Raw genomic sequence first — 24,788 nt, 5'->3', positions numbered from 1 at the left:
ACTGTTTCTGTGGATATCTGTGATGTGTTCCAGAAGAGATTGGCATTTCCATCCATGGTTTCTTTCTGCCTGGGCACCACCCATTCCATTAAGTTTGTGAATAGAATCTGATGCCGATGGAGGATGAATTCCCTCATTTTTACTTCCCATGTGCTTGTTTAAACTGGAATATTGGTCTCCATCGGCCCTTTTTCTGAGAGCTACATCATCAGCTCTCCATGTTCTGAGACTAGACACTAGTCAGAATCAGACAAGAATTACATCACTGGTTTTCCTGGATCTTCAGCTTGTGACAGTAGATCATGGGACTTCTCAACATATTTAGTTATGGAAACCAATGACCTTTGGGTTGTGTTCCTCAGGGGAATCTTGACTAATACATGGAGATTGTTTGTCTCTCCTTTAGAGTAATTGAATAAAGCTGTAGCTCATTTAAAGTCCTGAGTAGCAAAGGGCTATGAAGAAAGTGTCACGTTGGTTGACTGGGACAAGGGCTGGGTGAGGATAAGGAGGAGCTGTGGGATCCTGTGGTCCTGGCTGCACAGGGAGCGCATCTGGGAATCCTGTAAAGGTGCAGCTGTTGTGCCTCAGGAAATCTGTAATTCACTCATGTTGAGGGACCGGAGTAAGCAAGTGCAAACAACTGTGTCTTTGTGCATGTTAGTCTAGTTTCCCTATGACAACCCAGTTGCTAATCCAGAGAGTTAATAGGTAAACACAGAATCATATAACCAGGGAGGCTCCCTGGAGAAACTGCTGTGTGGAGAGGAAGCCCCAGACCCTGACAGGAAACCTGCCTGCAACCTCCATCTTCACCGGCTCCTGGTAACACAAAGCAGAATTGTGCATAGTGTGCGCCCCCTGGTGGTGCTGATCCCCTCCTGCAGGGAGGTTTGTGTCTGGGCTCCCAGTGATGTCCCCTCACTGTGTCTTTCGCACAGTAATATGTGGCCGTGTCCTCGGTCTTCAGGCTGTTCATCTGCAGATACAGCGTGTTCTTGGCGTTGTCTCTGGAGATGGTGAATCGGCCCTTCACGGAGTCTGCGTAGCTTGTGCCACTTCCATCATCATAAATGTATGCGACCCACTGCAGCCCCTTCCCTGGAGCCTGGCGGACCCAGCTCATGTCGTAGCTACTGAAGGTGAATCCAGAGGCCACACAGGTGAGTCTCAGGGACCCCCCAGGCTTCACCAGGTCTCCCCCAGACTCCACCAGCTGCACGTCACACTGGACACCTGCAGACACAAGACATGTTGGTCAGGAAACTGTCACACATCCACTGGTTCTCACTCTTATCCGCTCATATACTCAGTGTCGTCCGTTCACCATGAATTACCTTTTAAAAGAGCAACCAGGAAAACCCAGCCCAGCACAAACTCCATGGTGAGGTGTGTGTGTTCTGTGCTGATCACAGAATGGGAACGCCTGGGACTCCTGGGGCTGGGGCTCGTCTCCCAGCTGCACGGTCGGGCTGGGTTTGTTTTATTAGCACAGAGAGGGCCCCATTTGCATGTCCTCTGACATATATATGAAACTCCAGACTTAGATTTGATTCTGTATTAGTGAATGACAGGGTTAGGGACGCACTTCTACATTAGTTTGTGTGGATGGCGGTGTGACAATATGAAGAATTCTTTTTTTTTCAGTTTTAGATTTTTACCTTTATTAATGGAGGCTTCGGCATAATCTTTGAGAAATATTTACCTCAACAGCATGATTACACATTATTTTCTCTTACAATATTTTAATTTTTTTTTTTTCAACGTTTATTTATCCTTGGGACAGAGAGAGACAGAGCATGAACGGGGGAGGGGCAGAGAGAGAGGGAGACACAGAATCGGAAACAGGCTCCAGGCTCCGAGCCATCAGCCCAGAGCCTGACGCGGGGCTCGAACTCAGGGACCGCGAGATCGTGACCTGGCTGAAGTCGGACGCTTAACCGACTGCGCCACCCAGGCGCCCCAATATTTTAATTTTTAATTAGTATTTATTTTTAGTTTTAAAAATTAACATCCACATTCCTTAGCATATAGTGCAACAATGATTTCAGGAGTAGATTCCTTAGTGCCCCTTACCAATTTAGCCCATCTCCCCCTCCCACAACCCCTCCAGTAGCCCTCTGTTTGTTCTCCATATTTATGAGTCTCTTATGCTCTGTCCCCTCCATGTTTTCATATTATTTTTGTTTCCCTTCCCTTATGTTCATCTGCTTTGTCTCTTAAAGTCCTCATATGAGTGAACTCATATGAGTTTTGTCATTCTCTGACTGACTCATTTCACTTAGCCTAATACCCTCCAGTTCCATCCACATAGTTGCAAATGGCAAGATTTTACTCTTTTTGATTGTCAAGTAATACTCCATTGTATATATTTACCACTTCTTCTTTATCCATTCTTCCATCAATGGACATTTGGCTCTTTCCATACTTTGGCTATTGTTGTTAGTGCTGCTATAAACATGGGGGTGCATGTGTCCCTTTGAAACAGAACACCTGTGTCCCGTGGATAAATGCCTAGTAGTGCAATTTCTGGGTCATAGGGGAGTTCTGTTTTTAGTTTTTTGAGGAATCTCCATACAGTTTCCCAGAGTGGCTGCACCAACTTGCATTGCCCTCAAAAATGCAAAAGAGATCCTCTCTCTGCATCCTCGCCAACGTCTATTGTTGCCTGAGTTGTTAATGTTAGCCATTCTGACATGTGTCAGGTAGTATCTCATTAGGGTTTTGATTTGCAATTCCGCGATGATGAGTGGTGTGGATCATTTTTTCATGTGTCGGTTGGCCATCTGGATGTCTTCTTTGGAGAAGTGTCTATTCATGTCTTTTTCCCGTTTCTTCACTGGAGTGTGTTTTGGGTGTTGAGTTTGATAAGTTCTTTATAGATTTTGGATACTAACTCTTTATCTGAGATGTCATTTGCAAATATCTTCTCCCATTCTGTCAGTTGGATTTTAGTTTTGCTGATTGTTGCCTTCACTATACAGAAACTTTTTATTTTGATGAGGTCCCAGTAGTTCATTTCTGCTTTTTTTTTCCCTTGCCTCCTGGGACGTGTTGAGTAGGAAGTTGGTGTGGCCAAGATCAAAGATGTTTTTGCCTGCTTTCTGCTCGAGGATTTTGATGGCTTCCTGACTTATATTGAGGTCTTTCATCCATTTTGAGTTTATTTTTGTGTATGGTGTAAGAAAGTGGTCCTGGTTCATTCTTCTGCATGTCGCTGTCCAGTTTTCCCAGCACCACTTGGTGAAGACACTGTCTTTATTCCATTGGATAGTCTTTCCTGCTTTGTCAAAGATTAGTTGGCCATACATTGGTGGGTCCATTTCTGGATTTTGTATTCTGTTCCATTGATCTGAGTGTCTGTTCTTGTTTTTTTTTAAATATTTTTTGGCATTTATTTATTACTTTTCAGAGACAGAGACAGAGCATGAGCGGGGGAGTGTCAGAGAGAGAGGAAGACACAGAATTCCAAGCAGGCTTCAGGGTCTGAGCTGTCAGCACACAGCCTGATGTGGGACTCTAACTCACGAACTGCCAGATCGTGACCTGAGTCAAAATCGGATGCTTAACAGACTGATCCACTCAGATGCCCCTGAGTGTCTGTTCTGGTGCCAGTACCATGCTGTCTTGATGATTACAGCTTTGAAGTATAGCTTGAAGTCTGGGATTGTGATGCCTCCTGCTTTGGTTTTCTTTTTCAAGATTTCTTTGGCTATTCGGCGGCTTTTCTGGTTCCATAAAAATTTTAGGATTATTTTTTCCAGCTCTGTGAAGAATGCTGGTGTCACTTTGATCGGGATTGCATTGAATATGTAGATTACTTTGGGTACTATCAGCGCTTTAACAATATTTGTTCTTCCTATTCAGGAGCATGGAATCTTTTTCCATATTTTGTCTTCTTCAGTTTCTTTCATAAGCTTTCTCTAGTTTTCAGTGTAAAGATTTTTCACCTCTTTGGTTAGATTTATTCCTGGGTGTTTTATGGTTTTTGGTGCTACTGTAAATGGGATAGATTCCTTGATTTCTCTTTCTGTTGCTTCATTGTTGGTGTATAGGAATGCAACCGATTTCTCTGCGTTGATTGTATATCCTGCCACTTGGCTGAATTCATGAATCAATTCTTGCAGTTTTTTGGTGGGGTCTTTTGGGTTTTCCATATAGAGTATCATGTCATCTGTGAAGAGTGAAAGTTTGGCCGTCTCCTGGCCAATTTGGATGCCTTTTATTTCTTTGTGTTGTCTCAGTGCAGAGGCTAAGACTTCCAATACTATGTTGAATAACAGTGGCGAGAGTGGACATCCCTGTCTTGTTCCTGACCTTAGGGAGAAAGCCCTCAGGTTTTCCCCATTGAGGATGATATTAGCATTGGGTAGTTCATAGATGGCTTTTATGATCTCGAGGTATGGTCCTTCTATCCCTACTTTCTTGAGGGTTTTTATCAAGAAAGGATGTTGTATTTTGTCAAATGCTTTCTCTGCATCTATGGAGAGGATCCTATGGTTCCTGTCCTTTCTTTTATCGATGTGATGAATCACGTTAAGTGTTTTACAGATATTGAGCCATCCCTGCATCCCAGGTATAAATCCCACTTGGTCGTGGTGAAGAATTTTTTAATGTGTTATTGTTTCTGGTTGGATAATATCTTGTTGAGGATTTTTGCATCCATGTTCATCAGGGAAATTGGTGGATAGTTCTCTTTTTAAGTGTTGTCTGTGTCTGTTTTTGGAATCAAGGTAATGCTGGCTTCCTAGAAAGAGTTTGGAAATTTTCCTTCAATTTCTACTTTTTAGAACAGTTTCAAGAGAATAGGTTTTTTTATATATATATATATATGAAATTTATTGACAAACTGGTTTCCATACAACACCCAGTGCTCATCCCAAAAGGTGCCCTCCTCAATACCCATCACCAACCCTCCCCTCCCTCCCACCACCCATCAACCCTCAGTTTGTTCTCAGTTTTTAACAGTCTCTTATGCTTTGGCTCTCTCCCACTCTAACCTTCAAGAGAATAGGTTTTAACTCTTCCTTATATGTTTGGCAGAATTCCTCTGGAAAGCCATCTGGTCCTGGACTGTTGTCTTTTGGCAGATTTTTGGTTACTAATTCGATTTCCTTACTGGTTATGGGTCGGTTCAAATTTTCTATTTCTTCCTGTTTCAGTTTTGGTAGTGTATATGTTTCTAGGAATTTGTCCATTTCTTCCAGATTGCCCATTTTATTGGCATATAATTGCTCATAACATTCTCTTATTACTGTTTTTATTTCTGTTGTGTTGGTTGTGATCTCTCCTCTGTCATTCTTGATTTTATTTATTTGGGTCCTTTCCTTTTTCTTTTTGATCAAACTGGATAGTGGTTTATCAATTTTGTTAATTCTTTCAAAGCACCAGCTTTTAGTTTCATTGATTTGTTCTGTGTTTTGGTTTCGATAGCACAAATTTCTGCTCTAATCTTTAGTATTTCCTGCCTTCTGCTGGTTTTGGGTTTTATTTGCTGTTCCTTTTCCAGCTCTTTAGTCATAAGGTTAGGTTGTGTATCTGAGATCTTTGTTCCTTCTTTAGGAAGGCCTGGATTGCTATATACTTTCCTCTTATGTCCGCCTTTGCTGCCTCCAAGAGGTTTGCATTGTGGTGTTATCATTTTCAATGACTTCCATATACTTTTTAGTTTCTTCTTTAACTGCTTGGTTAGCCCATTCATTCTTTCGTAGGTTCTTCAGTCTCTAATTATTTGTTACCTTTCCAAATTTTTTCTTGTGGTTGATTTTGAGTTCATGGCATTGTGGTCTGAAAATATGCATGGTATGATCTCGATCTTTTTGTACTTACTTAGGGCTGATTTGTGTCCCATATATGGTCTATTCTGGAGAAAGTTCCATGTGCACTGGAGAAGAGTGCATATTCTGTTGCTTTAGGATGAAATGTTCTGAATATATTTGTTAAGTCCTTCTGGTCCAGTGTGTCATTGAAAGCCATTGTTTTCTTGTTGATTTTTTGATCGGGTTATCTGTTCATTGTTGTGAATGGGGTGTTGAAGTCTCCTACTATTATGGTATTCTTATCAATGAGTTTCTTTATGTTTGTGATTAATTGATTTCTATATTTGGGTGCTCTCACAATTGGCACATAAATGTTTACAATCGTTAGGTCTTCTTGGTGGATAGACCCTTTGATTATGAAGGATATAATGCCATTCTGCATCTCTTGATGCAGTCTTAATTTTAAAGTCTAGATTGTCTGATATCAATGTGGCTACTCCGGCTTTCTTTTGTTGAACATGAGCATGATAGATGGTTCTCCATCCCCTTATTTTCAATCTGGAGGCGTCTTTAGGTCTAAAGTGGGTCTCTTGTAAAACACGTATAGATGGATCTTGTTTTCTTCTCCATTCTGTTACCCTATGTCTTTTGATTGGGGCATTGAGTCCATTGACGTTTAGGGTGAGTACTGAAAGATATGAATTTATTGCTATTATGATGCTTGTAGAGTTGGAGTTTATGGTGGTGTTCTTTGGTCTTTCTAATCTTTGTTGATTTTGGTATTTATTTATTTATACAGATATATTTTCATCTTTTCTCCACTCAGAGAGTCTCCCTTAAAATTTTTGCAGGGCTGGTTTAGTGGTCACAAACTCGTTTAATTTTTGTTTGTATGGGAATCTTTTTATCTCGCCTTCTATTTTAAATGACCACCTTGCTGGATACAGAATTCTTGGCTGCATATTTTTCTGATTTAACACACTGAATACATCCCGCCACTCCTTTTTGGCCTGCCAAGTTTCTGTGGATAGGTCTGCTGTAAACCTGATCTGTCTTCCCTTGTAAGTTATGGACTTTGTTTCCCTGTTGGTTTTATGATTCTCTCCTTGCCTGAGTACTTTGTCAGTTTGACTATGATGTGCCTTGTTGATGGTCGGTTTTGGTTGAATCTAATGGGAGTCCTCCGTGCTTCCTGGATTTTGATGTCTGTGTCTTTGCCCAGGTTAGGAAAGTTTTCCGCTATGATTTGCTCACATAACCCTTCCACCCCCATTTCTCTCTTCCACTTCCGGGACCCCTATGATTCTCATGTTGTTCCTTTTTAATGAGTCACTGATTTCTGTAATTCTTAAATCTTGCTCTTTTGCCTTAATCTCCGTCTTTTTTTCTGCTTCATTATTCTGTATAAGGTTGTCCTCTATAACGCTGATTCTCTGTTCTGCCTCATCCATCCATGCCACCTCTGCATCTATCCGTGATTGCACCCCAGTTATATCATTTTAAATTTCATCCTGGCTATTTTTTACTTCTTTTATCTCTGCAGAAAGGGATTCTAATCTATTTTTGCTGCAGCTAGTGTTCTTATTATTGTGATTTTAAATTCTGGTTCAGACATCTTGCTTGTATCTCTGTTGGTTAAATCCCTGGCTGTCGTTTCTTCGTGATCTTTCTTTTGGGGTGGATTCCTTCGTTTTGTCATTTTGAAGGGAGAAAAGGAATTAATGAGGTCGCAAAATTGAAATAAAAAGATAAAATTACAAAACTATTAAAATTAAAAATTAAACACACACACAAACAAATTGAATGGAATATGCTAGATCCTAGGTGTGTTTTGTTCTGGGTGTTGAAAGTGGTTTGACAGATTAGAGAAAAAAATGGGAGGGGGAGAAAAAAAAGGAAATAATTTGAGAATTTGAAAAAATGAATACACTGAAGTAGACCAAAATGAGATGATGGGAGTAAAATAGAGTTTGAAAAAATATAGAGAAAAGTAAAGAATATAGTAGAAAAAATAAAGAAAAATATTTTTTTTTCCTTCCCCTCCCCCATGGGTTCCTGTTAAGTTTCTCAGGATCCACATAAGAGTGAACCATATGGTATCTGTCTTTCTCTGTATGGCTTATTTCACTTAGCATTACACTCTCCAGTTCCATCCACGTTGCTACAAAAGGCCATATTTCATTTTTTCTCATTGCCACATAGTATTCCATTGTGTATATATACCACAATTTCTCCAAGGGATACAGGAGTACTGATGCATAGGGGCACTTGTACCCCAATGTTCATAGCAGCACTCTCAACAATAGCCAAATTATGGAAAGAGCCTAAATGTCCATCAACTGATGAATGGATAAAGAAAAATATTTTTAATAAAAATTAAAAATAAATGTGATTTTTTTCTATTTCTGTATTCTAGAAAAAAGAGAGGAAACAAAAAAGAGAAAAAAGATACAAAAAGGATAAAAAGGAAATCATTTGAAAATTCAAAAAGTGAATACACCGTAGTAGACTAAAATAAAATGATGGAAGTAAAATAGAATTTGAAAAAATTTACATAAAAGCAATCAATATAGTAAAAAAATTAAAGAAAAAATTTTTTAATAGAAATTGAAAGTGAAATGAAGTTTTTCTCATTCTGCATTCCAGAAAAACTACAGAAATGAAGAAAGAAGATAAAAAAAGAAAAAGAAAGAAAAAATAAAAAGGAAACTGTTTGGAAATTCCAAAATGGGAATACACTGAAGTAGAGTAAAATAAAATGATGCAAGTAAAATAGAATTTGAAAAAAAATTACAGAAATGTAAAAAATATAGTAGTAAAAATTAAAGAAAAATATTTTTAATAATAATTTATAATAAAAATAATTTTTTCTCTTTCTGCATTCAAGAAACAGAAAATAAGTGTAAAAGAGAAAAAGAAAAAAAAGAAAGAAAATTGACTAGATGAACTGGTTAATAGATTGAAGTAGGACTGAAATTACCTCCTTATCCCCTAGATGTCAGTCTATGTAGCTCTTTATACTCCATCAACTAAGCGGCAGTGAGTCTTGTGTTCCTGAAGAGCCCAGTTGGCCCAGTTGGGCGGGGCTCAGTGTAATGGCTCTGCTGTCCACTAGATGGCGCTTTTAGGCTCCTGGGGTGGATTGTTGCGGTGCTTGTAGGTGCGAATGCACATGCGCGGGAGAGGTGAAAATGGCGCCAGCCAGGTACCCAGTCTGTTCTCCTGGATCAGCAATCGCGCACCCATCCTCTGTCTTCAGCCCTTGTCCACTCCCCGCTCTTTCACTCTCTGTGACCAGGCCCCAGGCCACACCTCTCGCCCAAGTTTTGTCACAGACACGGCTGTTTTCCCCGGTCCCTTACGTCCAAAGGACCGTGGCTTTGACCTGTTCTGCCCCTCTGTGGGAGGGTCTCACCAAGCAATGGCCGAATGAGCAATGGCCGAATATTGGCTGCACCTAGGAACGCTTGCTGGACCCTGTTGTTGTCGTTGCCCCGAGACTGTGGCCAGGTACCAGCCCGCCCCAGAAAAAGTTCGCAAGAGAGTGTAGCAGCAGCGTTTCATGGATTATGGAAAATCACAACACACGTCTGGCACCAGGCTTCACCCTAAATGACCTTGTTCCAGCACCAGCAAATGTGGCCATTTTCCGGGGTCTGCTGGGACCAGATGGCTTTGGCAGTCTCCTCCAAATGTCCTTCCAGCAGTGCAACTGCCTGTCTCCGTGTGGCCTGAGAACATCCCGGACCCCACTCTGTTCCTGGGATTCTCCCTTCCCACCAGAGCACCTCCACCTATCGAGCTGTAGAGTTGCAGCCTTTGCTCTCCCCTTGTTTATACTCTTAGTGGAATTTACCTACTCTCCTTTCTCCTTTCTCCCTTTTTAGTTTAGTCCCTGTGGCTGTTTCCAATTTTCCACTTTCTCTCCAGCTGCTTTTGGGGAGGGGTGCTTTTCCTGTTTTCTCCCCCACTCCCCAGTCTCTGTCCTCTCTCCGCCTGCAAAAGCACCTCCCTTCCTGCAGCTTCTTGCTCCCCAAGGTCCCCTTTCCACACCAATTACTTGTTGAATTCTGTGGTTCAGGTTGTGCAGATTGTCGTGTTAATCCTCAAACTGTTTTCTAGGTGTGTAGGATGGTTTAGTGTTGTTCTGGCTGTATTTCATGGACGCGAGACACACAAAAATCTTCCACGTTGTTCTGCCATCTTGTCTCCTCCCCCATTGACTGCCTTATTTTCAATTGAACATTTGAGGATATCATGCCACTCCCTTCTTTCCTGCAGGTTTCTGTGGACACTTCTGCCATAATCTTTTTTTATCTTCCTGTATTCGTTAGCAAACTCTTCTGTCTTCATGCTTATAGGGTTTTTTTAATCTGTGTATTTTGTGAATTTTACTATGTTATGTCTCAGAGTCGGCCTGCTTTTTTTTTTTAATTTTAGTGGGAATTCTCTGTGACTCATACATGTGGACGTCTGTTTCCTTCACCATTTAGTGGAAATTTTCCACTCTAATGCATTCAGACAAAACTTCTCCCCTTTTTTCTCCCTCTCTTCTTCTTCTGGGACTCCTTTGAAAAGAATTTTATTACACTTTATGGAGTTGCTGATTCCCTATGTATATGTTTGTGATGCACTATTTTAATTTTCCTCTTCTTTCCTGCTTCATTTCTCACAAAATTTTATCTTCCATGTCACTTACTCATTCATCTGCTTCTTTCTGCCTTGAGTTCATTATATCCAATCAGGTTCACATCTCGGTTACAGCATTTTAAAAGTTTCAGCCTGACCTGGTTTTAGGTCTTTTCCATCTGTAGTCAGGGTATCGTCATGCCTTCTAGACTTTCTCAAGCACAGCTAGTATTCTTATGATAGTTTTTAAAAGTTCTGTTTCTTTATGATAGGTATTCAATTCTGTTTGAGGCTTGTTATTTATATGTGTTTTAATTATATCCCTGGCAATGTCCTTTTATCGTTTTTCTTTTGGAATGAATTCCTCCATCACTCTGTATGTCCATGTCTCCGCTTTCTTAAGTGTTTTAGGAAAATCCTGTTATGTTTTCTGCTTCTAGAGTAGTGTCTTTCTTGAGAAATGTTTACATACTGTTGACGACCCGACATTCTGGAAGCATTTCTTGCATGTTCTGTGTGCACTGTGCTGTCATGTATTGGCTGCTCTGTCCCTCAGGTCAGTCCTCTGCAGAGTTCTCCTTGCCTCCAGGGGAGAGTTTTTCAACTTTGTCCATAGTGTTGTGAGTTTTAACTAGGTGAGTTTGGTCTCCTTATTAAAAGAGGCTAATTCCTATTTCCCCTAGAGGTGAAGCTATGCCTCACTATATGGTCAGTAGACTTGGTGCCTGTGGGGGTATATGGTGGTCTTTGGAAGGAAGGGTGCAATGGTGGTCTGGGTTCTAGGCACTCTTTCCCTAGTAAGGAAGCACCTGAGGAAGGAAAGGTGGGTATGGCTTGGTGTCAGTGGCTCAGTATCTACTGGGGGGTGTTGTGCTGCTCACTGAATTCTGTCCATGATAATTGGTGGGAGGAATATTGACATCAGCTCCTTCTCTAGTCCCTGCAGTTGGAGTTTCCAGCCACCCCATGTTCAGGAAGCCCTCACATAGAGAGAACAATCTGTACTCATGGGTCCCAGGCTTCCTTCAGAACCCAGCCTTCACCCTGCCTTTGTCCAATCCATTGGCACACCTGGCAGCTGAGGGCTCTTATGTTTTATCTCAGGAGCTCTAGCTGGGTTTGAATACACCAAATAGTTGAACTCAATGTGACAGGGACCCCACTGATCCTCTGGGACAGTGTCTTGCTGTGATGTGGTTGGAGCTGGTTATCCCAGAAGGGCAGTTGCATGAACACTAGGAGCTTGGAGTTCATGGTGAGGAAGAACAAGAAGGAGCGTTCAGTTAGCTGCTCTCAGCAGAGGCTCCTATGCTAATGACCAGGGCAGTGCAATGGTGCCTGTCAGCTCTCCTGCCGCATGAGAGGCAATGCCCTGTCTCCCAAATGCACTCCAAGAAGGTAGGTGTCTCACCTGATATGACCCAGGGGATCCTCAAACCACAGCAGTCCCTAAGGGCCTCGGGGCTCCTTCTCCACAGGAGCACTGCTATGTCCACCACGCTCCACCCCAGTGATGACATGGACTTCTAAATCTTCAGTTTTTGAACTCGACATTTACAGCAGGTTGACTTGTCATGATTACCTTTATGTGTCATCTTGACTGCGTCATGGGTGTCCAGATTCATGACTGTTTCTGTGTATGTCTGTGATGAGTTTCCAGAAGAGATTGGCATTTCCATCCATGGTTTCTTTCTGCCTGGGCATCACCCATTCCATCATAGTTCTGAGTAGAATCTGATGCATAGGGAGGAAGAATTCCCTCATTTTTACTTCCCATGTGCTTGTTTGAACTGGAATATTGGTCTCCTCCTGCCCTTGTTCTTAGAGTTACATCATAGGCTCTGCAGGTTCTGAGACTAGACACTAGTTCAGAATCAGGCGAGAATTATACCACTGGTTTCCTGGCTCCCCAACTTGTGACAGTAGATCATGGGACTTCTCAACATATTTTGTCATGGAAAACAATGTGCTTTGGGTTCTGTTGCTCGAGGGAATCCTGACTAATACATGCAGATGATTTATCTCTTGTTTAGAGGAATTGAATAAAGCTGTAGCTCATTTAAAGTCCTGAGTAGCAAAGTGCCATGAAGGAAGTGTCACGTTGTTCAATTGGGACAAGGGCTGGGTGAAGATAATGGGGAGCTGTGGGAGCTTGTGGTCCTGGCTGCACAGGGAGTGCATCTGGGACTCGTAAATGTTCAGCTATTGTGCCTCAGGAAATCTGTAATTCACTCCTGTTGAGGGACAGGAGGAAGCAATGCAAACAACTGTGTCTTTGGCATGTTAGGGTAGTTTTCCTATGAAAACAATGATCTAAGTCACACAGGTAATAGGTAAACACAGAATCCTGTGTCCAGAGAGGCTCCCTGGAGAAACTGCTGTGTGGAAAGGAAGCCCCAGACCCTGACAGGAAACCTGCCTGTAACCTCCATCTTCACCTGCTCCTGGCAACACAAAGCAGAATTGTGCATAGTGTGCGCCCCCTGGTGGTGCTGATCCCCTCCTGCAGGGAGGTTTGTGTCTGGGCTCCCAGCGAGGTCCCCTCACCCTGTCTCTTGCACAGTAATATGTGGCCTTGTCCTCGGCCTTCAGGTTGTTCATCTGCAGATACAGCGTGTTCTTGGAGTTGTCTCTGGAGATGGGGAATCGGCTCTTCACAGAGTCTGCATAGTTTGTGCTATTCCATCAGTATTAATATATGCGAGCCACTGCAGCCCCTTTCCTGGAGCCTGGCGAACCCAGCTCATTCCATAGCTACTGAAGGTGAATCCAGAGGCTACACAGGTGAGTCTCAGGGACCCCCCAGGCTGCACCAGGTGTCCCCCAGACTCCACCAGCTGCATGTCCCACTGGACACCTGCAGACACAAGACATCTTGGTCAGGAAACTGTCACACATCTACTGGTCTCACTCATATCCACTCACATACTCGGCGTCTCTCGTTCACCATGAATTACCTTTTAAAAGAGCAACCAGGAACACCCAGCCAAGCACAATCTCCATGGTGAGGTGTCTGTTCTGTCCTGATCAGAGAATGGGAACACCTGGGACTCCCGGGGCTGGGGCTCCTCTCCCAGCTGCAGAGTCTGGGATGGTCTGGTTTTATCACCATAGAGAGGACCTCATTTGCATGTGCTCTGACATATATATGAAGCTCCAGTCTTAGATTTGATTCTTTAAAAGTGAACAACAGGGTTAGGCACGCACTTGTAGTTTAGTTTGTGTAGATGGTGCTGTGACAATTTGAATAATTGTATTCAGTGAGTACAGGTATATTTGCAGTCCTGTGTGCATTTTTACAGGTCTTTCATCCACATCGATCATTTTCACTCTACAAGTATTTTGCATACTTTTTGAAGTTCAACCCAAAATACTTTATTCTGTGCCATTTTCACTTGTATAATTTTGTTATTTATTTTGCATGTATTTTCATGCTGCTGTGTAGAATCACACGTGGTTTATTTTTATTTATTTTCTTTGTTCATTTTGCATCCTGCTCTTTCCTCATTAAAAAAAACTGGTTCTAATATTTTTTGTGGGATCTCTAGGGTTTTGTTATGTTTGAGATCAGTGTCACCTGCAAACAACTAATTTTCCTTCCTCCTTACTGATTTAAATGTCTTTTATTTTTTTTATTCCCTATTTTTTTCTGGTTATGTCTTCCAGTTGTAGGAGAATAAAGCTTTTCCCTTCTTTTCTTCTGGGATTAGCCACTGTAAGGATTCAATTGACATAAGACATATCTACTGGAGAGAATAAACATCATTTTGTAAGTGCATGGCCTTCCTAATGATATGACACCCAGAGAAAGGACAAAGCATGTAGCACTTGTGACTTTCAGACAACAAAACATTGGATTTGGCAAGAGTTAAGTTTGGGGTATTATGTTAGTCACCAAGTAAGTAGGTTTGTTTGCATAGCCTTCTTGTCCCTGTGTTCCTTATTCTGCTGCTAACGATGGTTCTTCCCTCTTGATACACGGGAGGGAGATTTATATCCTTTTGTCAAGGGACAATGGTGAGTCTGAGTGTACTTGGACTATTTCTCAAGTGGCTTTCACCCAAATAAGCACTGTGACAAGATGACATAGTTTGAGGTGGCATATGTATTCTTCACGTTACCATGGGGAATGCTTATGTTAGGGGTGACCATCATTGCCTGGCTCCTGATTTGACAGGAAAGCTTTCAGCATTTTGCCATTCAATATGCTGTCAGGTGTGGGCTTTTCATAGTGGCCATGATCATGTGGAGGTAATTTCCTTCAGTTCCTTTTTAATTGGGTTCTTTTTAAATGATGAACATGTGTTGAATTTTGTCTAATGTTTTTTTTGAATCAATTAATGATGGCTTTGATTCAATCATTCCCTCAGTTAATGGAGGACATCACATTTATGCATCTGTGTATGTTGACGGATCCTTGCATCCCTGGAGTGAATCACACTGGATTATGTTGTATGATCCTCTCAATGTTCTGTTGAATTCAGTATGCTCAGATTTTGTGAAGGAATTTTGCATGTATGTTCATTTGAGATAGTGACCTGTAGTTTCCCTTCTTGTGGTGTCTTTCTTTGGTTTTGGTGTGAAAACAATGCTGTCCTCACAAATTTCATTTGGGAGTGCTGTTTTTTTTATCAGTGGCTTGTAATAGTTTGAGGAATATTGGCATTAATTCCTCTTTAAATACTTAGTAGAAGTTTTAATAAAGCCATGGACTCCTATGCAGATTTTTTGGAGGGTGAGGTTTTAGATAGAGAAATCTTGTTAATTTTTCTTTTGTTCATTTTGTATTTTTCCATGAAACAGTCTTGGTGGACTACATTATGGCATAACATGTATAATTTGTTCTTGGTGATCTAATTGTTGGCCTATAAATACCTAAGTTTTTCTTTAATGATCCTTTTCATGTCTTTAGTTCAGTTATGTCTCCTCTTTCAATTCAGATTGCATTTGTGTGAGTCTTCCCTATTTCCCCAGGCTACCTATTTGTTTCAAATTTTACTTACTTTTCCAAATACAAATTTTTATATAATTGATTTGTTTTCTGTATTTGTGATAGTCTCTATTTTCTGTCTGCTTTATCTTTTTATGTTATTTTTATGTTTATCTTGTTATGCCAATAAAAATGCCAATGAGTTTTTTAAGGAATCTGAAAAATATACAATTCTTATGAAAGCACACAACACATGGAGGCAACAAAACAATCATGATGTCGACAGAACCTGGAGACATCACACTTCTCTCTTTGTAAAGATATTGCAGAGGTACATTAACCACAACAGTGTGCTGCTGGCATCAAATGAGACATTTAGACCAGTGGAGCTCATTACGGAGCCCAGAAGTAGAATTGTGCAGATGCAGTCAGCAAATCCTCCACGAGATTTCCAACAATGCACAGTGGGGGGAGGATAGTGTCTCTTAAACATGGTGTTGACTAGGGGCACCTGTGTGGCTCGTTAAGTTAAGCATCCCACTTCCACTCAGGTCATGATCTCACGGTTTGTGGGTTCGAGCCTCACATCAGGCTCCTGCTGACAGCTCAGGGCCTGGATTCTGTTTCTGCCTCTATCTCTGTGCCTCCCTACTCATGATCTGCCTCTCTTCCTCAAAAACAAAGTAAAAATTAAAAAATAGTATTGATATATACATGCAAAATAATAACATTTGGCCATAATCTTGCTTCATACATATACGTTGACACAAAAAAATCTCAAAATGGATGAAGGATTAGGAAGAACACTTGAACCTAAATGCCTTCAAAGAAAATATGCAAGATAAACGTGATGACATTCACTTGAGAATGATTGATTTGATATAAAAGCAAAGTCACAGAGAACAAAGCAGGCAAGGGAGACTACACCATACTAGAAAAGGGGCAAGCAAATATTTGCAGAGCTAGAAGGCAGTCTAGGGAGGGTAGACCTTACAATAAAAAATATTGAAAAGGAGTTAATATCCAAAATGCAGGAGGGACAATAAGGTGTTCTCATTTCCCGGCCATCAGACCACACCTCAAGCTTCCCCCTTTCCCTAATGGAGACCCACCTCCATTCAAAGTGCTCCTCAGAGGATGAGTCTTAAAGACGTGCCCACTAGTGTCTGGGCCTCACATGCATAAGAGGATGGATTGCCCCCAGTGCAGAGCCTGTGCTCAGGGGGCCTGAGAAAGGAACTGCCCCTACCCATCAGTAGCCAGATGCCCTGTCTTGCTGCAGAGGGAGGACCTGGCCCTGTGATAGACTCTGTTACCGCAGGATGTTCTTGCTTTACCTCCACACCGTGTAACACCCCGATCTTGTGAGTAAAGAAAGAACAGAATTTGATTCAGATGGCAATCAAAGCTACTGATTTGTACAATGTAGGAACCATAAAGTCTTTTGTCATCTATTACACCCCCCCCCATCTTTTGTCCCTAACCGGGCTGCCACTCATGCCTCAATTCCTGGTGATGAAGATGCATTACTGGAATGAATATCTCTACTTTCTTGTCAATGCCATTGCACTCTGATTCACAAGTTCTCTTTTCATGTATACTTGGGGAAGGCAACTAAGTTGGGCTCAATATTACTCCAAGTTCTTGAAGCCAACTTACATTCTGTGCCTTCACCCAAGGCTGTACTCTTGTTTCATATGTCCGTGACTTGTCACTCTATTACCAAAGGAATCAGGGAGCCCTTGCAGACTTGCCACCCTCCTAAAGCACCAGGCAGACAGGGCCATACACCCTCCTGTCTTAATGTCCACGGTTGCAAACAACTACTGCCAACGAGGACTATGTCACAGTGCTTCAAAACTCCCCACAAAGTGTCTTGTCAGTTTTTCACATCCCTCTCACTGGTACAAAAATGCAGTTGCATAAGCTTCTAAGGAAACCTGGCTACTACTTCCCAAGGACCCCTAACTTCACTGCCTTTGCTCTGTCTCTGTGAGCCCCTCACCCCTACCTGATGCTGCCACAGATTTCTTTTGGTGGCTTTCAGAGTCATTAACCTACTTTAAAGTGTTAATATTAGCTCTGTGCACACCCCAAACTCTCAACTGTCTGAATATCAATAACATGTTTTACCTATCATTCCATGGAAATGGAGTGGCTGCAGGTATCCTGCGACAACGTGTGCCTCTCGGATATGTCCTATAACTTTCTTCCCATGAAAATTAGACCTTGGGCCATTAGGCCCCACCGCATGCTTGCACCCCCACAGCTGCTGTCTGGATACATTAGGATCCTCACTCACCTCTGTATTCCTCTCTGACAAGTTTGTAATTTCCAGGCCCACCACCTACCTACCAGCTGGCCACTGATCAACCCCTCCATCATCTTGTGTCATGTTAACAGTTTAAATCGGGCTATACCACTCCCCTCCCTAAATAGGGAGACCCAGGGCACCTGGGTGGCTCAGTTGGTGGGAATCCTACATCAGCTGAGGTCATGATTTCATGGTTTGTGAGTTTGAGCCCTGCATCGGGCTCTGTGCTGTCAGCTCAGAGCCTGGAGCCTGCTTCAGATTCTGTGTCCCCCTCTCTGCTCCTCCCAACTCACACTCTTTCTCTTAAAAGTAAATAAACATTACAAACATTTAAAAGGGGAGACCCTACTTCATTCCTCACGATTGCCCTCAGCTACAGGAATGGTTTCTGGGATATCCGGTGGTCAACTCTGAGTTCTATTAAAAAAAAATTCTTTAACATTTATTTCTTATTGAGAGACAGAGAGACACAGAGCATGAGCAGGGGAGGGGTAGAGAGAGGGGGAGACATAGAATCTGAAGTAGGCTCCAGGCTCTGAGCTGTCAGTCCAGAGCCCGATGTGGGGCTTGAACTCACAAACTGCGACATCATGACCTGAGCTGAAGTCCATAGCTTAACCACCTGAGCCACCCAGGTGCCCCACCCTGACTTCTGTTTTGTGACAGCTTCTGTCTGTGGGGAAACACAGGAACCACTCAGGCCAGTGTCCGTACTAGAAGTACTCCAGGCGTCCCCTCTGCCTGCTGTAAAATCAGTCTAAGCCACCGGGCTCCCAGGTTTTCCCAAGCTTGCACGTCTGCAAAGGGAAAGACCGCCACTGTTCACAGGCATTCCAGACATACGCTGGAGTCTCAGGGCTGTTGGCACCCTCTGGAAATCCCACAGGTCCTAACCGCCATGAGTACCAGAGGACAGAGGACATTTTTCCAGCCCGCCTATAATTGCTGCCCTATTATACGCAACTGATCTTTCTGCTAAAATTGCTAACAGTCACTTTCCAGCCCAAACCGTGAGGAGACTGCCACTGTCTCTCCAGCAACTGACAGAGCTCACAAGGCTGCCAAATACACAGCCAAGATCAGAGGCCCCTGTCCTTTCCTTCACTTTAGAAGCCTGCCTTTTTCCCTGACTTGGACTATTGTTTATCATGTAAGTTCCTCACAATGGGAAAAGACAGGTGGGCAGAAAATGATCAGATGGAGTGTACATTGGGGTTGAGTGGGCCTCCTGAGGCCCCTTTCTTCTCTCCTTTAGTATTGCACCAACCCCATTAGATGGGATAATTAAGAAACTGAGAGACAGTGGGTTCTTCCCAGGCATCCACTAAACCTCTGACTAAATTATTTCCCAGGCACTACTTGTAAATCTCTCCAAGTTTTGTATAATATCAGCAGGCCCCAGGGAGTCCCTCTAGCCCCTCCCTGCCCACTGGGGCTCTCCAGATGGATTTGACAAATTGGCTTCCTCTTTGGTTAATGGCTGCATGTTTGGTGGATGGACTGATGCTGTCTGACTGGACATGCCAATGCCACGACTGTGGTAAAGAATGTAATGCCTTGAGGCGCCTGGGTGGCGCAGTCGGTTAAGCGTCCGACTTCAGCCAGGTCACGATCTCGCGGTCCGTGAGTTCGAGCCCCGCGTCAGGCTCTGGGCTGATGGCTCGGAGCCTGGAGCCTGTTTCCGATTCTGTGTCTCCCTCTCTCTCTGCTCCTCCCCCGTTCATGCTCTGTCTCTCTCTGTCCCAAAAATAAATAAACGTTGAGAAAAAAAAATGAAAAAAAAAGAATGTAATGCCTGAAATGGTTCCTGGATTTGCCATTCCATTATGGATTTAGCCAGACCAAGGAACTCACTTCAGCACATAGACAAACTACGTACTTGCAAAGACTTGGGGGTGATAATTAGAATTTCACACCCACCTCATCCTTAGTCACCACAGAAGAGGACGATGAGGATATGTGGATTAGGGGAACAGATATGGAACATGAAAAACTAGACACAAAATTCCTCAGGAAAAATCCGCCTGGAAACAGGCCTGGAACATCCAGAATCATTGTCCTTGGCCCTTAATGAGATTTGGAATGCTCCAAATAGCAAGCAGGGACTGACCCCCTTTGCAGTAGTATTTTCGAAAGGAATCTTTAACCCTTTCTTTACTGATTGAGTGAACTTCATGATAACTTATATGGCCAAGTTGATGCCATGCATAGCCATGTCCAAGAAGTAACTGGTACACTTGGGTCATATCATCCACAGACAATAAGAACATGGCCTCTGCCACTGACTAGCCTTGCCACCCTTTCTACAGAATATGGGATGCTCATCAGGTCTTCAGAGAGCACCGAGTGCCACCTCGCTGAGAAGGACCTTATGACGAACTGCTAACCGACTACACTGCCATCAGAATTAGGGAAAGATTCTTCTGGATTCACGCAAGCTGCAGAAAATAGTTCCAGATCACCATTGTCAAGACCGTAGATGACCATCCCCATGATGACCATTGGTAAGGATTCCCAGAGCCAATTCCCAGGCTCCGGAAGTACATGGCATCACATAGTAGGTCATGGATCAAAAAACTGCATTTCCACCTAGTTTCATTTTCTGGCTCTTTCCTGTCAGGAAAAAAAAAAAAACTTTTTAAAAAGGAGCCTACCCTTTCCCCCACTATTAAAAGACTGACTACATTTCCTGCTCTCCCTCTGAACCTCTATGACTGTCTGTCTTCAGACTGCATCTGCCCCTTTCACCTGTGTAGTTATCTCAGCAGGTCAGACACAGACCCCTACACAGGTTTTCCAAGTCCCGTCTACAGTAAATAATCAGTCTGATTGTCAATTGTTTTGACATCAGGATAGCAAGTAAGCCCCCAAAGTAGTGTTATTTTCTGCCAATGCAAGCAGGTGAACGCACCATGTGGATGGACAAATGGAAGGGTGTGGTATCCACAACCAGCACGACAGTGTCACTCTGCCTTTCCTTCCACTGCATTGATTGGGACCACAACTTTGATGGAAGCTTCAGGATGGTCCTTTGCTCAGGTGAAGTATTGGGAGAGAATATTTCCCTTTGTATGAAGACAGTCATGGTTCTGGGTTCTCTCTCTCGGTGATATAGCAAGGCAACCAGGTGCCAGATGGTCACTAGGTGCTCCAGGGTAACCCCCATGGCACAAACACTTTCCAGATCCCAAAATGTTTCATTGGCACTCACACTACCTGTTCATCAACTGGCATAGCTCAGCCACTTCCAGGTAAAGCTGCCTAACAGCACAAGTCATATGAGAGTAGAGCGAAAATCTGGAGTAGCTCAGTCAGGTGACAAAACCCACCTTATAGCTGCTGAAGGACTTCAGGCCTCCCATGTCTCACAAACTTTCAGGAATGCATGATAATTGACCAGTGACAATGACCCTCAATTGCCCAGACGAGTGGGAACTCATGACAGGCTCTACATGAGCTGGTCAGCCTAACATCTTGGCACTTTTTGGACTGTTAGGAATTCCCAAGGCAGCAGGGTAGAGATGTATAGGTTGAGAGCAGTCTGTGGCTGGGACTCCTTGGTCATCGATGTTGAATGGGACATACTGGCTAGCTCAGTCATGAGAGAGTCTCCCCTGTGGCCCTTTAGATACTTTCAACTGCCTAGACAGTCTTGGGAACATGAGCCCTCTTATGCACAGGTGGGAATTCACATTTCAGTAGTCAACTGTAAAGCGCCACCTGTTAGGAGGGGATTTAATGCCCATGAGTGGGCAGAATGAAAGGAGAAATGGTGTGTTTAATGTCCCCCCTCCTTCAGTAAATCTTGAATTATGGGGTGCAATTACTCAGTCCTCTATTGCACACAATATTGATGTGCATATACTGTCTTGATTGGATGTAGGGGGGTGCAATTTGCAGTCCTCCAGACTCCTGATATGTAGCTCCCCCCAGGAAAGCCAGGGACAGGGTTTGTTCCCACTGGCCTTGATGGCATGTGAGGGCATCCACATCATTAACAAGACAATGCAGGGTCAAAGGGGCCACCATTGGTAAAAGAGATTCAGTAAAGATTCTTCCAATAGTGACATCAAAGGGATGTTGAGACCCTTCTACTATCCTTCCCTTTATACCTGGTAAACTAAAGGGCACCACACTTATATTTGGAGGGGTTCCTGGGAAGCACTGTACCTTGGCTTCAGGGTCAATGAGAGAAATAAAGTGTTGTCTGTGTCTGTGTCCTACAGTGTAATTACAGAAGTATACAGGAAGTTGTCCCAGGAGGAAGGACATACTCCACAAACCTCCGGGTCCCTAGGCAGGGGCCTTGGCATCTCCCCACCCACTGGGATCCCAGCTCCCCACTACCAGGGCTGTCATGTCCAGAGAAGTGATGGCACCCACCCGAAGGGTAGGAACAGCATTCTCTCGAAGATCCCAAAGAGTCTGATCAAAGTTTCTGACTTGTGTTCAGGCTGCCTGTGATCAAGTCACTAGGGACCCCTCTTCTCAGAGCTGTGCATAAAGAGAAGTGTGGGAATCATCTCTAGAGCAAGAGATCTGGGTTGAAGTTCTACCCCTTGAATGGGGCACTTCTGGGACCCTCCTGTGGGCTCCTATCTATGGAGGTGGTGATCCCATCATCATTTGCAGCAAAGAAGTCTTGGGCTTCTTGAAAATTCTCCTTTTCACATGTGATTATGACATGCATGCTAATGCCTGCTACACTAAAGCTGGTATTTCCATGAATTGTATTGGCACAAGGCTTAAGATCAGAGTGGTCCTTCAAGAAGAACTCCTTAGATTCTGTTGTCAAGTGCTTCTCCTCCAGGTGAAAATGGACAAGGGCTCATGGGCGCATGACATAAGGCAAAAAAAACCCAAAACCCAAGACCCACACCCATTGAATTGTCCCCATTCTCTCTTAGAGTTGGATTGCATCACCTGGGCTTGACCACTCCCAGTGGGCCTGTGCTGTCGTGCCATAAAAATCCAAGTATGGATGGGGCGCCTGGGTGGCGCAGTCTGTTAAGCGTCCGACTTCAGCCAGGTCACGATCTCGCGGTCCGTGAGTTCGAGCCCCGTGTCAGGCTCTGGGCTGATGGCTCGGAGCCTGGAGCCTGTTTCCGATTCTGTGTCTCCCTCTCTCTCTGCCCCTCCCCCGTTCATGCTCTGTCTCTCTCTGTCCCTAAAATAAATAAACGTTGAAAAAAAAAATTAAAAAAAAAAATCCAAGTATGGAGAATCAGAGCTTCTTTCTTCCTACCTCTGTGGGCTCTGGGTCCCTAGGGAGCCTCTTCTTCAGAGCCTTCCGCTTTTTCCTTGGTGTGTGTCTCTTGCCATGTGCGTTGGGGTGATTGTCATAGCTTTTGATACAGTGAAAAGACTGGAAGCTCCGTAGGTTGTCTCTAAGTAAACAGGCCATTGATACCTTGAGCTTTTCAGTGATTTATGAATCTGGGGGACTTGGACCAATCCAGACAGCTCTAGTATGTCAAGCGCTTAAAGCAACAGCTTGGAGCCAATTGTGAAGACCCACTAGAGCCAATCAATGTCCTAGTCTCCCTCCCTTTGGACAAATGATTCCAGGAAACCTTGCATTTTCATGATGGTGTAGTGCCTGTCACCATTTCTCTCTTTCACAGTCGTCCGTGGATATGTTGGTGTAGTGGTCTTGACAGGGAGGACCTGGGATAGAAGTTAGCTCTTCCCAGACACGTGTGCTGAGGCCTCCCACACTGAGGTGTCCCCCACAACACCTGTCAAATAGGGAGCCATTGTCAACAGCAGTGAGGAATACAGCCAGTAGGGGGAGGTTGCCTCGTTCCTGTCCTCTGCCCAGGGAGACATGATGCTCCTGGTCGAGTTGCCTCTGTCACTAGGTAGGCATGGCTAAGCAAACACAACACCAGGGTACTGGATGAAAACAGTGGACCCAGCAGCTGGCGTCTTCTTCAACACTAATCTAGGGAAATGGTCCTTGGTGTCCAGCAATATCTCACTTGGAGATGAGTAGGAAATACACACCTCTGGAACCCCAGGATGGTGCCTGGTTGTTGGTCTCTGCAGGGAGTCTGACCTTTTATGGAACTGATAACTTAGGATGGGGGTTTCTGGCAACACCTGGAATCAAACCAAAGCAAAGCTACAGACCACCAGCAAGCTCCAGCTCCTTCCCAGAGCAGCTGAGATGTGGGGGTGAGGAATGAGTGAGCCATTCTCAGTGCTAACACATTGTTGGAGGGCACCACCTAGGCCCCCAATCCCATCCCTGGGGACAAATGTGTTGGGGACCCCAGCTGTTGTACAGAATTAAGAACCTGTAGACTGTATCCTGCTGAAGGAATAGGCAAGAGCCATTGCTCAGGGGGTGGACAGGTGGCTCCCTAGGCATCTAAGCTCTGGCTTTGGATACATGAGATGCATGGGGCCCTCCTGACTCAAGGTGCGATTTCAGTGCACCCCCAGCAAAGGAAATGGCGGCACAGGATTTATGACTCACAGGGCCCAGAAGCAGGGGTACACAAGGACCTTGGGAAGGCAGGACTTCTTCCCACATTCCCAGTGATCAGGACATAGAAAACAGGGTAGCAAGTACCTGATTACTTGAGAATGGATGGGGCTGAAGTCCCTAACTTTTCACAGGCTCACCTCTGTGTGGTTATTCGAGAAGGCTCTCAGAAAACCCAAGTGGGAATCCTAGGCAGATCCTTATCTGAGGTTAAACTCACTGAAAGGTAGGCAAGAGAAAGAGAGCAGGGATTCACATTCATCGGGCTCCAACTGGATGCCAGAGTCGTCCATAGGCACTTGTGCCTGCCTTTCTGATTCATTTCATTAGGTGCTCCATTCAGTCTCATGGTCTCAGTCTCCCACATTTGGAAATTTTGTCTCCAGAGAGGCACAGCTTGTGCTAGGTGGAACCTAATGCCAGTCCCCTTCCCTCACAGCCCACAGACACCCCAGTGTGGAACAGGCAGTGTGGGTGGATGGTAGCCCTCCATTATCCTGAACCCACATTTGGACTGGGGGAAAACAGATTACCTGGAGAATGAGAAAATGTTCAGTGTGTAACTGCACAGTTTTGGAGACAACTCATGAATTTGTCCCTGAAAGAGCTTGTGTGAACGTCTCTTAATTCTGGAAGCATATACCTCAGTTCAAGACCCAGATGCTG

At 43.8% G+C, this 24,788-nt stretch overlaps 1 gene segment (V, D, J or C); it reads right to left on the bottom strand.

The window, feature by feature from the left end:
• Positions 1–691: 691 nt before the first annotated feature.
• On the bottom strand, positions 692–13,414 carry LOC124512408 (immunoglobulin heavy variable 3-74-like). The segment is given in 2 exon segments: positions 692–1,236; positions 13,346–13,414. Coding segments are annotated over 2 exon segments (591 nt in total).
• Between the last annotated feature and the right edge of the window lie 11,374 nt (positions 13,415–24,788).

The sequence above is a fragment of the Lynx rufus genome, unplaced genomic scaffold, assembly GCF_022079265.1.
Source record: "Lynx rufus isolate CCGP_SWC_20201006 ecotype Redwood Valley unplaced genomic scaffold, mLynRuf1.p SCAF_17, whole genome shotgun sequence".
In the NCBI taxonomy this organism is placed as follows: domain Eukaryota; kingdom Metazoa; phylum Chordata; class Mammalia; order Carnivora; family Felidae; genus Lynx; species Lynx rufus.
This window is presented reverse-complemented; position numbering and strand designations above follow the sequence as displayed.